The sequence below is a fragment of the Antechinus flavipes genome, chromosome 3 (assembly GCF_016432865.1).
Source record: "Antechinus flavipes isolate AdamAnt ecotype Samford, QLD, Australia chromosome 3, AdamAnt_v2, whole genome shotgun sequence".
Taxonomy (NCBI): domain Eukaryota; kingdom Metazoa; phylum Chordata; class Mammalia; order Dasyuromorphia; family Dasyuridae; genus Antechinus; species Antechinus flavipes.
The window spans coordinates 590,567,680-590,581,127 of record NC_067400.1 but is presented as its reverse complement, the minus strand read 5'-3'; the positions used below and the strand labels follow the sequence as shown (position 1 = coordinate 590,581,127).

General features: G+C 40.8%; 1 protein-coding gene across 2 annotated transcripts in view; it reads left to right on the top strand.

Annotated features, from left to right (window-relative positions):
* Positions 1-1,858: 1,858 nt before the first annotated feature.
* LOC127555843 (forkhead-associated domain-containing protein 1-like) overlaps positions 1,859-13,448 on the top strand; it is a 111,434-nt gene continuing 99,844 nt past the window's right edge. For both annotated transcript variants that reach the window (XM_051988501.1, XM_051988502.1), the window contains exons 1-3: positions 1,859-2,203; positions 8,351-8,434; positions 11,985-12,137. In XM_051988501.1, coding sequence (XP_051844461.1) covers positions 2,135-2,203; positions 8,351-8,434; positions 11,985-12,137 — 306 coding nt within the window. In that variant the 5' untranslated portion in view covers positions 1,859-2,134. The remainder of the gene's footprint in view (positions 2,204-8,350; positions 8,435-11,984; positions 12,138-13,448) is intronic.

Genomic DNA, 13,448 nt, shown 5'->3' with positions numbered 1-13,448 from the left:
CATAATGATAATTAAATATTTCTTGGAAATTTCTCTTAAGAATCTCCCAAACTTATTATGGATAATAGCCTTTACAATGTGTCCTCCATATAGATAGAAAAATATCATCCTCTGTAGGATTTAGGAGTAGCTCTCCTTAATCTCTAGCACCATTCCAGTTCTAACAATTATGTTCTAATTTTTTTCTGGATCTAATATTCTATAAAATTCTAATCCTAAATTCTATGAAGTTACCTCCCAGCTCAAACATCCTGTTTTCTAAAGCCTTCCCAGCTCTGATATTCTATGTCCTCTGGTCCTTTTCAGCTCTCACTTTCTGTTTTCTAAAATTCCTTCCAATTCTAACCATCAATATTCTAAAATCCTTCCTAACTCTGGCATCCTATCCCATGTTCTAGTGTTTCCTCCAGTTGTAGCATTCTGCTCTGGAGATTCTGGAGTCAGAGGATCTGAGTTCAATGGCCACCTCTGATGTCAATTTAGACAGCTCACATCCAAAGAAAGAACACTGGGAAACGAATGTGAACTATTTGCATTTTTGTTTTTCTTCCCGGGTTATTTTTACCTTCTGAATCCAATTCTCCCTGTGCAACAAGAGAACTGTTCGGTTCTGTGCACATATACTGTATCTAGGATATACTGCAACATATTTAACATCTATAGGACTGCTTGCCATCTAGGGGAGGGGGTGGAGGAGGGAGGAGAAAAATCAGAACAGAAGCGAGTGCAAGGGATAATGTTGTAAAAAAATTACTCTGGCATGGATTCTGTCAATAAAAAGTTATAATAAAATAAAATAAAATAATTTAGACAGCTCCTTTCATTTCCTTGAGCCTCATTTTGAGATCTATAAAATGAGAGAATTGGCTTCTGAGGTCTTTTTTTCAGTTCTTGATTCCAGAATCCTATGATCTGTTTTTCTGGCTCAGATATTCAGACAACTTACTAAAACTCTCTGGGCCTCAGTTTCCCCATTTTTGAAGTGAGAAGTGTTCAAGTGGGTTGTGTTGGACAGATAACTGGATTTGAAATCAGAGAACCTGATCTTGGCGAAGTAATTTCCTTTCACGGGTCCGCTCTGTTTTCCTATACTTAGAACGAGTGGGTTGGACTAATGATTGTCTACAGGCTCTCAGTCTAATGATGGATGCCCTTCCACTTAGAAATCAAAGGTTCCATGGTAGCGGAGTCCAGTCTGCATGAGCCAGAGAATGATCAGCAGAGGGCAGCATCACACACCACCTTAGGACACCATTGGCAAGAAGCTTTGGGAACCATTTATTTCAGATTAAAGATATGGCTGGTTCAATCTGAGTCTTCTTTGTGGCTCATGAGATGGAAGATAACCAACAACCAAACATTTGATTGTTAAAATCCTACTTTGCTGTCTAGATTGTTTAATAAGCCATATGTTCTTAGAGATCTAAGAGCAAAGGACTTGGGGGAGGTTGGGAAAGGGAAGGAGAGCAGGGTTCAAGTCTAAGCTTCACTTTTCCACAAGTCAGAGTGACCTAAAGTTACGTTACCCCTGTGGGCTTCAGTTGCTTCCCCAGTAAAATGAAACCAAGATTTATGCACCATGGCTCCCCGATGTCCGCTATTAGGGAAAAAATCTCCTTAAACCATGATAAAAATAGGAACTGGTAGAAACAATGATTAGCTTACACGAATTTTTTAAGTTATCCAGAATGAAGCCATAGTTAGTGATTACCCCAAAGAGGAAAGCTGGGAAGGGGAAAGGCAAGGGCAAGGTCCTGTTTCCAAAAGGTCCTGTTTGTAGGCACCAGAGAAGGAATCAATAGAGAAGGAGAGGTTGGGCAAGTTTATAAATTGTTCTAGTCTCAGTTTCCTCCTCTTTGAAATGAGAGGGGAGTAAAACTCAGTGACCCCAGAGTAGTGAGATGGGAAGAGACCTGGGTTTGGAATCAAGAGCTGATCTCTGGCACTTTCTCCCTGTGTGACATTGGGCAAATCAGTTTCATTCTCTGGGTCTTAGTTTCTCCATATAGAAAATGGATTTCAGGCTACCTCATCCATGTATATTCACCCCTGACTCCAAGAAGCCGCGTATTAGAAAATCCTTTCATCATTTCAGGCTGAAGAGAAGCTGCAGGATGATTCCAAGAAGAAATTAATGCAGCTTCGAGAGATGGGGTGCAGAGAGCGCCTTATTAAAGACAATTTGGACAAAGCAGTGTGTCAGGTAGGGAGGTGCCAGGATACCAGGCATTCACCTGGCAGTGTTAAATATTTAAATTTTTCTGAATATAGATACTCTACAGAACAGCTGGTGAGAAGCATGTTTGTGAGAAAGAACAGAGTGAATGAATCATAGATGAGTCATGCTGAATCACGGGATGTCAGAACAAAAAAGTCCTTCGAACAGAGAATGTTAAACCTGGGAGGGATCTCAGTGCACAGAATGTTAGAGCTGGAGGCAGCATGGCACAAGTGCACAAGAATGTCACATTTGAGATCAGAAGCCCTAGGTTCAAATCTCTGTCCTGCTACTTACTAGCTGCATGAATCACCTGGCTTCCCTGGATTTCCCCATCTCTAAAATAAAGGGGTTAAAGTAGATGGCATCTGACCAAAATTGGTTCTAGCTCTATTGATAATGTCCGTGTTAAGGGGACCTTAGAACCCAGGATGTCAGAGCTGAGAGGGCCTTTGGAACCCAGGAGGTCAGAGCTGGGAGGGTCCTTAGAACCCAGGAGGTCAGAGCTGGGAGGGTCCTTAGAACCCAGGAGGTCAGAGCTGGAAGATCCCTTAGAACCCAGGAGGTCAGAGCTGGGAGGGCCCTTAGAACCCAGAATGTCAGAGCTGGGTGGGTCCTTAGAACCCAGAATGTCAGAGCTGGGAGGGTCCTTAGAACCCAGGAGGTCAGAGCTGGAAGATCCCTTAGAACCCAGGAGGTCAGAGCTGGGAGGGCCCTTAGAACCCAGAAAGTCAGAGCTGGGAGGGCCCTTAGAACCCAGGAGGTCAGAGCTGGGAGGGTCCTTAGAACCCAGGAGGTCAGAGCTGGGAGGGCCCTTAGAACCCAGGAGGTCAGAGCTGGGAGGGTCCTTAGAACCCAGGAGGTCAGAGCTGAGAGGGCCCTTAGAACCCAGGAGGTCAGAGCTGGGAGGGTCCTTAGAACCCAGGAGATCAGAACTAGGAATGACCTTAGAACACAGGATGTGAGAGCTGCGAAAGCCCTGAGAACCTAGAATGTCAGATCTGGGAGGGACTTTAGAGCAGAGAGTGTCAGAACAGAGATCTGAGCTAGAAGAAATCTTAGATCATAGAATGTTAGATTGTAAGGAAACTTGAGATCATGCAGACTCATTTTACCTATAATCCATGGCTTAGTGTTTTCCTAAGAAGATTGAGTCCAAACCTGATAATTATTGAAAGGATAATTTTCTCTTTTGTTCTATTACCCTCGAGACGGAGTTACTACTGAAAAATCTCCAAATATAGCTCATGGCTAGGTTTCCATAAATTTGAATAAAGAGTTCTCAGATCCTATATGAGTATTCAAGGAAACAAATGCATATGGGGAGAAGGCCATCTTTATTTCATCCTTTAGGAGGTAAAATTGCAGACAAAGGTGAGCCAGTAAACAGGTATGGGGAAAAAACGCAAGGCGCTCACAAGTAATCCATTAACTCCCCTCATCCAGAAACAAAATTTGGAGTCACCACGAATGCAAACCTCAGAGATTGTCCCTCGTTCCTTCAGAGTCCCCAGACTCATATTGCTATTACGTGGTTTAGACTCTCTCCCAATCACAAACTTACTTTGAGACTTTGTTGAGCAAGTAGCCTACACCCCAACCCTCCCTAGGAAAAGCAGCACAGTTAGGCAAACATTAATTTCTTAGTTTCATTCTTGTAGTCAAAATTTTGAATGCAATATAAGGCCTTCTTTTCAGTAGAGGCCGATACAGGCGTCAATTTTTCCTAAGGGTTCTTAGGACAGTAAATGGCCTTCTCCAAAAGAAACTCTTAAATCATGTTGAGAGTCTAGGTACTGGGGACACTTGCAAAAAGTCTTCTCTGACGAAATAACAGGTTATCTCGAATCCTCTGCCTCAGCGCTCCCATGACTAATAAGACACATTCATTTCCAGAGAATGGAAGCTAAGCGATTATGTCACTCAGTGCGAGGTTTCTCTTGGCTATGTCTCACTTCCTGATATAAGATATAGTCACAATCACATTCATGATAATCAACATTTACGTAGTGTCTAGTATGGCAAGGCATTGTGAGAAATGCTTTATGATTACTATTTCATTTGATCCTCTGAGATAAAACTCTGGGAGGTAGATGCTATTATTATCCCCTCTTACAGATGAGGAAACTGAGGAAAGCATGGTTATGTGACTTGACTAGGATAACACAGCTAAGGCCAGATTGATGAGGGTCAGGAATGGAGGTAAAAGTAGGAGGTCAGCCAAACTTAAAGGGACCTAATCACCAACTACTTCTCCCTCCATGACAAGAGTCTTAGAATTATAAGAGGTTCAGTTCTCAAGAAATCAAATTAATAGAGACTTAAGCATCTGAGTAGCTTGAATGTGCTTGAATGGAGGTTCTAAACCCTTTGGTGCTTTAGATGGCCACCTTGGAAGGAGACTAGAGTCCAGAAGAAGTTGCTGAGGGCTGTCTCCTGGGATGATACTTCAGAATGGCTCAAGGGACATAATCACCTTGGGGAGACCATAGGCCACCAGAGTCTAGGAACCTTAGAATATCTCAAATATCTTGACGTCAGAGTCAGTGGTGGCCAGCATTAACTTCTTGCTCAATCATCAAAGGACTGGGTGCCTGCTAACGTCAACTCTTGAAAGTCTTGAAAGTCTAGCTTCCCTGGATTTCCCCATCTCTAAAATGAGGGGGTCGAAGTAGATGGCATCTGACCAAAACTGGTTCTAGCTCTATTGAAAATGTTAGTGTTGAGGGGGCCTTAGAACACAGGATGTCAGAGATGGGAAAACCCTTAGAACAGATTATGTCAGGATTGGGAGGGTCCTGAGAACTTAGAATGTCAGAAACTAAGAAATAGGGAATGTGAGAGCTAGGCAAATAGCTAGCTCTAACTCAAGTTCTGAGACTCCTATTTCTTCTGGTCCTCCCATCCTACACACCTCAATCTTACTCACTCAAATTAAGTCTACAATTCTCTAGAGATTCTCTTCCATTATACTCCACCTTTTAAAATCTTCATTACTGTTAATAAATTCCCCTTGATCTTAGAGATTCCCACTTCTCTCTTTTTCTAATTTCTTGAGCTATTGAGATCAAGTGAAAACAAATTAAGATCAAATAAATAATTATTTATAAAATCCTTAGCATAGTACCTGGCACATAGTAGGTGCTTAACAAATACTTAAAAAAAAAAAATGGAACCTTGGTTTTGCCCCGAAGATGTTGAATCTATGACTTAAGACCAAATGTTTTTTGAATCATGGCCCTCAACACAGTAGGCTAAGGATTGTATTATATTTCCTAAATTTTTCATCTATTTCCTCCACTGGTCCATATAATCTGTAGCAGTGTATCAAACTTAGAAAGAAACAGAAACCACTAAATTATGAATAAGGAACCCTGGGATCCATATATTGACTTGGAAAACCACTTATCAATCTTAACTATGCTTTATTGTATTCTTAATTATATCGTTGAACATTTGCCAGTGACATTTTAATTTGGTTTGGGCAACACTTGGGAGTTTTGCAGGTCAGATGGAGTCCATGAGTTACATGTTTGACGCATCTGGTCTGTAATATATTTCTATAGCAAGATAGCTTTTTCCTCTCAGTCAGTCAGGTAGTATTTATTAAGCACCAGCCATGCTGCATAATGGAGATACAAAGAAATGCAAAAATAAATAAATAAATAAAAATAAAGAAGCAGTTTCTAGTCTCAAGAATCTCAAGTTCCTGTTCACAATCTGGTGAGGAAAACAACTAATTACAAAGGAGATATATACAGGGAAAATTGGAGGTGGTCTCTAAGGGAAGGCACGAAGAATAAGGAGGCCTGGGAAAGACTTCTTGAAGAAGGTGGGATTTTAGCTGTGAACTGAAGGAAACCAAGAGATGGAGATGAAAAAAAAGCATTCTAGGCCTGGGGGACAGCCTAGAATCAGAACATGTGGTGTTTCACCCAAAGCATAACAAAGAGATTAGTGTCCCTGGACTACAGTGTGTATATGGAAGGAAGTAAGCTATAATAAGATCGGAAAGTAGAGGAGCCAGGTTAAAAGCCAAACAGAGAATTTTTATTTGGTCATAGTAGGACCATAAGGAGCCCCTGAAGTTTATTGAGTGGGAGTTATAAGATCTGGTCTACATTTTTGTAGTTGGTCAGTCATTTCAGAATCTTCCTGATCCCATTTGGGGTTTTAAAGGGGCAAAAATGCTGGAGTGGTTTGCCATTTCCTTCTCTGGTTCATTTTTACAGATAAAGAAACTGAGGCAAACAAGGTTAAGTTTTTCCTCAAGATCACGTTAGTTGGCGTTTGAAACTAGATTTGAACTCGGGGTCCTTCTGCCTTCAGGTCTGCCTCTCTATCTACTTAACTGCATTAAGGCTTACCTTTAGTAAAATTTAGTAAAATTAATTTGACAGCTCACTGGAGTATGGGGGAAGACTTGAGGCAGACAGACCCACCTGCAGGCTTTTACAGTAATTCAGTCATGAAGTGATGGAGACAGTGTCAGAAGAGACAAGGGAGTATTCAATAGATGTCACAAAGGTAAAGTTGACAGGCTTGACAACAAATTAGTTGTATTGATCTTCACCCAAATGTTCTTTTTATCCTACAATTGTATTCTATAGTCCCTCTCCACACTTTTGTTTTTACCTGCCCATTTTTTTTCAGTCAGCTAGACATGACTGAAATGACAATAAAACTGTCCACTCATGGGTCATCCCCCCTCCCTCCATCAAGCTTCAGTGAAACCTATGAAACCAAATTTACCTTTTTGAATTAAGACTTTTAGCTTACTTTCTTTGTTAGTTGACATTTGGTGTAATTGTGGATGGATGGATGGGTGGATGGGTGGATGGGTGGATGGATGAGTGCGTGGATGGATGGATGGATAGATAGATAGATAAATGGATGACTGCAGTAGATGGATATGGATAAGTGGATGATAGATATAGATATATACATATATAAATATATATGATATATACATATATTTAAAACTATTGATTTTATTACTGTTTTTTTCCTTAGATTTTCATTTTCTTTGCATTACCAGATCTCTCTCTCTTTTATTCTTCTTCCCATATTTTAACTATATGACATCTTACTCAGCAGGAAACTTTGCTTTTCAATCTAAACCACTTTTGATTATATTTATAAGGCACCAGGCATGTATATTTTTAGCACTCATTTAGGTTCAGCACATTTCTAGCCAAGAGACCACAGTAATTTCTGTTTATTAAATCATAGTACAGAAATCTGAATTGTGTCCTTAGATGCCATTTTCTTTAGCAGCTTTTCCCTTCCATCCTGTAGCAGGTAAACCAACTGAGTGACTAGGAGAAGGAGAAGTTCTAGGAGGGTAGAGAGGAGGTCACCTGAATGCCTCCCTCTCGATTGCTTAGTCTGGGACAAAAGCTGTTTTGCCCATCCCTCATGAGTGAATCACTCATGTCCTGATGAATTTTTTTAAAGGCATAAGCAGCAGAAACTGGATGTATAGGACAACTGTCCTGGGCATTCATTTTTTAATTCCTGTTTAATTTGTCTACCTTTCCTGCCTTATATATGGCTGCAGTTCTTGCTGAGATAAAATGTTATAGGAAGAAATAGTACTAGTCCTACTTACAGATGGGAAAACTGAGGTTCACCTAGCCAGCGAGTACCAGACCTGGGATTCAGCTTCAGGCCCCCTGATTTCGAGGCAAGTGCCCTTTCAGTTGGTGTCCTCTCCCTCACACTTCTGCCCCATCCTAAACATGAAAGCAGCCCCAGAGACTGCCTGGCAACGCAGCTGAATGAGTGGCTCCAGACCTCCATGCTTATTACCCGACTCACTATAGCGAACAGCTTAGTCTTTTGGCTGACAAGGTCATGGACATCTCCAGTGAATAATTGCCTGGAAGTCCCATTCACAGCCATTGTTCCCATCTCAGAACACGTCTGGCAGTCCCATGGGACAATTAAGTCAGGCAGAAGGGCCTCCCAGTCAATTAAGGCCGGCTTTCTGTTTCCTTCTGGGGTCCCCGCCTTCTCACAGTGGGCAGCCCGAGATTTTTCCGAGGCCTTGCCCCGGGCTTGCGCAAGGGGAGACGGCAGATTGTGGACAGCTGACTGTCTCCAGCCTGATGGTCACTCTTTCTGCTTCAGCTGGAACATTTCCGAAGTCAAATCATCGAAGCCATTTATGGCCGAGGGAAACTTCCCCAGTCCAGGATCGTCACCAATCAGCAGGTGAGTCCCACTTCTCAACCGCCTCTCCTTCGCAGCTTGTCAAGCGTGAGTGACTGCAGATCCCATCCTGACAGCATATGTCCCCGTCTGTGAGGCTGGCACATCACTTTCTCCCTGTCACCACAGTGAAAAGATTTGTTTTGATTTTGTGAAATTTCTGGTATTAAAGCAAAAGCCTGGATGTTCTCACAACATTTCCATGAAGTACTCATCTGATTCCTTTGAGACCAGGTGTCAATCACATGTGATTCACCTAAGTAATTTTCCTTCAAGGAAACGCCTTGATATAAGATTTTTTTTGAAGAAGGGAAGTGCAGGGAAGAGGTCTCAGATCTTCTATTTCATTGGGATAGGAAACTTCCAAAGTAGAAACTCACTCTACCAATTCAGGTGGGCATTTGAAAAATAATCTTTTTTATTTGTTATTTTATTCATATGTGTGTGTGCATTATTTATTAGTCTTTGTCACATATTTTATTTTTCCCCAATTACATGTAAAAACAATTTTTAACATTTGTTTTTAAATTTGGGGATTCCAAATTCTCCCCCTTCCTTCCCAACTCCCTCATTGAGAAGGCAAACAATTTATACATGTATAGTCATGCAAACAATTCTCTGTATTTGTCTTATGAAACTTGTAATCTTAGAGCAGGGATTCTTTACTCCTTGGACAATCTAGTGAACTTGATTTCTCAAAATGCTTTCAAATGCTTAACATAAAAATATATAAATCTTTGAAGGAAATCAATTAAACTGAAATACATTTATAATTTTTTTTAAATTCATGGGCCCCAAATTAAGAATCCCTCTTTTATTAACTGCTACGATGGGGTTAGGTGACTTGTAGAGGATCACATAGTTGTCACTGCATAACAGTTTGGATTTGAACACGTTTTCTTAATTCTGGGGCCTTTAAAAGTCTGCATCTCTTAATACTTCAACCAGATCTGGTCTTCTCACTTAGTTTATCCTTGGGATTTATGGTGTGGCTGGTTGACCACAATTCCAGCTGTTATTTACTCCTATTCTCCTGTCCCATCTCTGTAGGTTCTAATGGCATATTCTCCTCTCCTAGTAGTTTAGGCCGGAAAGTTCCCCACAATCCAAAAAAAGAACTATGGAGATTGAAAGTAAATCAGCACATGCTACGTTCACATCTTTTTTCTGATTTTTTTTCCTCTTCCATGACTTTTCCCTTTTGTTCTGATTTTTCTCATCCAACATGATTCATAAAGAAATGTATTTTTTTCTTTTTTTTTTTTAGAAATGTATATTTAAAAATAAAGTTACACATTAAAAAGAAAGTTCACCACACTCAAGTCCTGTCCAAAGAACTGGGCCTTAGGGCAGAGATGCTGTATACAATTCCCTATGTGCACATGGATTCTAGTTGCTGCCTTCTAACTGTCTGACCACTGATCATGTCTGTGATCACTCATGTTCTGTCCTGCCATTGAGTTTTATGGCTCCAATAAACATCCTACTAACTCTGCAATAAGGCAAAGATAGACAGAGGTCAAATATAAGGCAGTGAGCTTTCGTAAGGCTAGAAATCTCCTGGTGTTATTCCAGGCGCCAACATGCTTCAGCCAGACATGCTCCATTTGGAGCCAGAGGTTCTGGGTTCTGACTCAGGCTGTGGGACTGTGGGCAGGTCGCTTATCTCTGGGCCTCAGTTTCCTTCCCTGCAACAAGGAAGCAACTAGATTTATCGGTCAAATAGCACTGACGTATGGCCTCCTGAGATCGGAAGATCTCAAACCCTCCACAGGATTCTATGAAACGCCACCTTTAGAATCTCCTGCAAAACCTACCTCCATTGTCTTCTTGAATCTTGTACTCCTACCATTACTAATAACTGACCCCCACCCAAATATTTCTTTGTAACAGATAAAAGTAGCTCATTCAAATACGGCTAGGCACAATGGGGCAGCTAGGGGGCACCATAGTGCATCATGCTCCCAACCTGCCATTATGAAAACTGATCTTCCTGAGTTCAAATCTGACCTCAGACACTTACTAGCTGTGTGATTCAGGGCAAGTCACAACCCTGTCTGCCTCCATTTCTTCCTCTGTAAAATGATCCGGAGAAGGAAATGGCTAACCAATCCAATATCTTTGACGAGATATTGACAAATGGGGTCATAAAGAGTGAGAAATAACTGAACGACATCAAGAGCAGTCTTGATTCCAAAGGACCAGTGGTGATCAGTATCTCTCGCTCCTCTTGTTGGAGAGATAGTGGGTTATATGTAGCATTTGCAGGCTGTTGCATATACTGTCAGATGTGGTCATTCTGATAGCCTGCCACTTTGTATTTCTGAGAAGTGATCATTATTAGTCTTCTGGAATCAAGGTTAGTCTTGACATGTAATCTCAACTCTGGTGTCATTTCATGTTGCCTCTCCAATAATAACTCATCAGAATATTTCTATAGTTTTTCAATCTACCCAGTAGCCTCCTCTTCATATTAACTCCATGTGAAGTATATAGTAGAAGAATTGTTCCCATTTTCCAAGAGAGGAAACAGGCTCAGAAAAATTATGGGATCATCGACCCAGATCTGGACGGGACTTCCAAAAACATCAAATCCAACTTGCTCATTTTACAAAGAAGAAAAAAAAAACTCAAGAAGACTCATAATGTTAGATCTAGAACAGGAAGAAAACTTAAAAGCCATTGTTGGGTATGTTTCAGTAAAGCGTGTACGTGGCGGAAAATTGTAAATAATTATATGTAAATACTACTTTGTCTAACATACTTTGGGTTAAACGACCCTTTGGCCTACCCCATGTATTCTTCTCCTTTGCCCTGCCACGTTGCAGGCTACTCCGAACTAGTTATCAATCTTTTAAGTAAACATCCTGTCCTTCCGGCCATTTTTCTGCCATGTACACACTTTACTGACATGTACCCAACAAGCCATCAAAGCCAATTCCTTCATTTTACAGAAGAGGAAACTGAGGCTGAGGAAATAAGGAAAAGTGAATCATCTAAGTTAATGCAGGTAGTATCAAAAATAGTGGTCAAACATAATAAAAAATTTAGAACAGGAAGGAATGTTTCCTCCAATGTCAGTGATGAGCAAACTGAGGCCTAGTGAAGCCATGTAAATGGCCTAATAGCTGGTAAATAACAGAGCCATAATTGGAACCCAAATCCTCTGAGCCTCCATCTAGAACTCTTTTTACTATATACATTACCTTTCAACAGATAATTCATTTGTTATCTCTTTAGAGTTTATAAGATACTTTCACAACTATCTTCCTAGGAGGGATAGAGTGAAAATATTATTCTCATTTTATAGAGATAGAAATTAAGCTTCAAAAGGGAAAGGGACTTGCCCATGAATACATAAGTTGATTAATCAGTATGAGAGCCCAGTCTACGGTTTTTCCAGTGATGAGTCATGAATCCATGCCAAGCCATGGGATTGAAATTACCTTTTCCCCAGCATTCCTCAGTTTTCACACTTGCTTTCACACTTCTATCAGAGCTGCTCCAACTTAGCCCATTTTTTTGATGGTTGTTTGTTCTTTCCCACAACCAGCTGGTAGAAACCATCTCCCATGTCATCGAGGACAACTTCAAATTGCAGAAGAAAAATATCACCACGAATAAGAGCAGCTGGTCCAATGACATCAGTAAGGAGGAGCTCTTGGTCCAACTGGGAAAGCTGAAGGCCTTCTTGGAGGACTGCCAGGTCACTTGTGCACTTTAGTAAATGCCAAGTTAGTTTAGTTTTTGCTCTTCTTGTTTTGAAAATCATCCTGCTCTAGAGTAGGAGGGATTTGTGGGACATATTGTGCAGTTCTTATATAAGCTTATTGCCCCTAGAGCAATTAAAAATGTCAGAACTGGGAGGGAGCTTAGAACACAGAATATCAGAGCTGGGGAAAACACTAGAACATAGAATATAAGAACTAGGAAGGAGCATGGAACACAGAAAATCAAAACTAAGAAGACTCTTAAAACACTAAGGTCAAAGTTGGAAAGGAACTTAGAACACAGAATGTCAGAGCTGGAAAAGACCTTACTTAGAACACAGAATATTAGAGGAAAATGACAGAGAATGTCAGAACTATTAGAGGCCTTAGAACAGAAAATATCTGAGAAAGACCTTAGAACACAGAATATCTGTGCTGGGAGGGAGCTTAGAATACAGAATATCAAAGTTGGAAGGGCTCTTAAAACACAGGATGTCAGTGCTGGAGGGCCCTTAGACCCAAGATTATAAGAGCTATAAGGACTCTTAGGACACAGAATGTCAATGCTGGAGAGCCCTTAGAACACAGATTATAAGAGCTAGAAGGACCCTTAGAACACAGAATGTCAGAGTGAGGAGAGCTTAGAAAATAAGACATCAGGAAAATATAGGGAAGAAGCATTTATATAGTACCCACTATATAAATATAGTGCCAGGTACTATGCTAAGTGCTTTTACGAATGTTACCTCATTTGATCCTCACAACAACTCTGAAAAGTAGGGAATGTTATTATCCTGATGTTATAGCTGAGGAAATTGAGGCAGAAGTAAAGTGACCTGCCCAAGGTTATATGGCTAGCTAGTACATATCTGTGACTCTAATAGAACTCCAGCCTTCCTGACTCCAAAAACAACTACTGATGTTTATACAGTATTCTAAGGATTACAAAGGGCTTTGCTTAGATCATACAGTCCTCCCTGGCACTTTCCTTTTATAGAAAAGGAAACTGATACCCATAAAGGGATAATTATTTGCAAAATTTTATAGTAAGTAACAGAACCAATACTTATGCCCAGACCTTCTAACTCTCAATCTCATATTCTTTATGCTATGGCACATTATATGTGTTTGAGACAAATTGCCCAAAGTCAGGCCTGACCTGACCCTACTGTATGAGGTTGTTCTCTACCCCAACAGCTTCCATTTCTGGCCCCCATCCCCAGCCAGCCCTCAAGTCTCACCTTTGCCAAGGCTCAACACATTTCCTTGAGCTAACCGCTGCTGATAATATTTCACTCAAACATCAT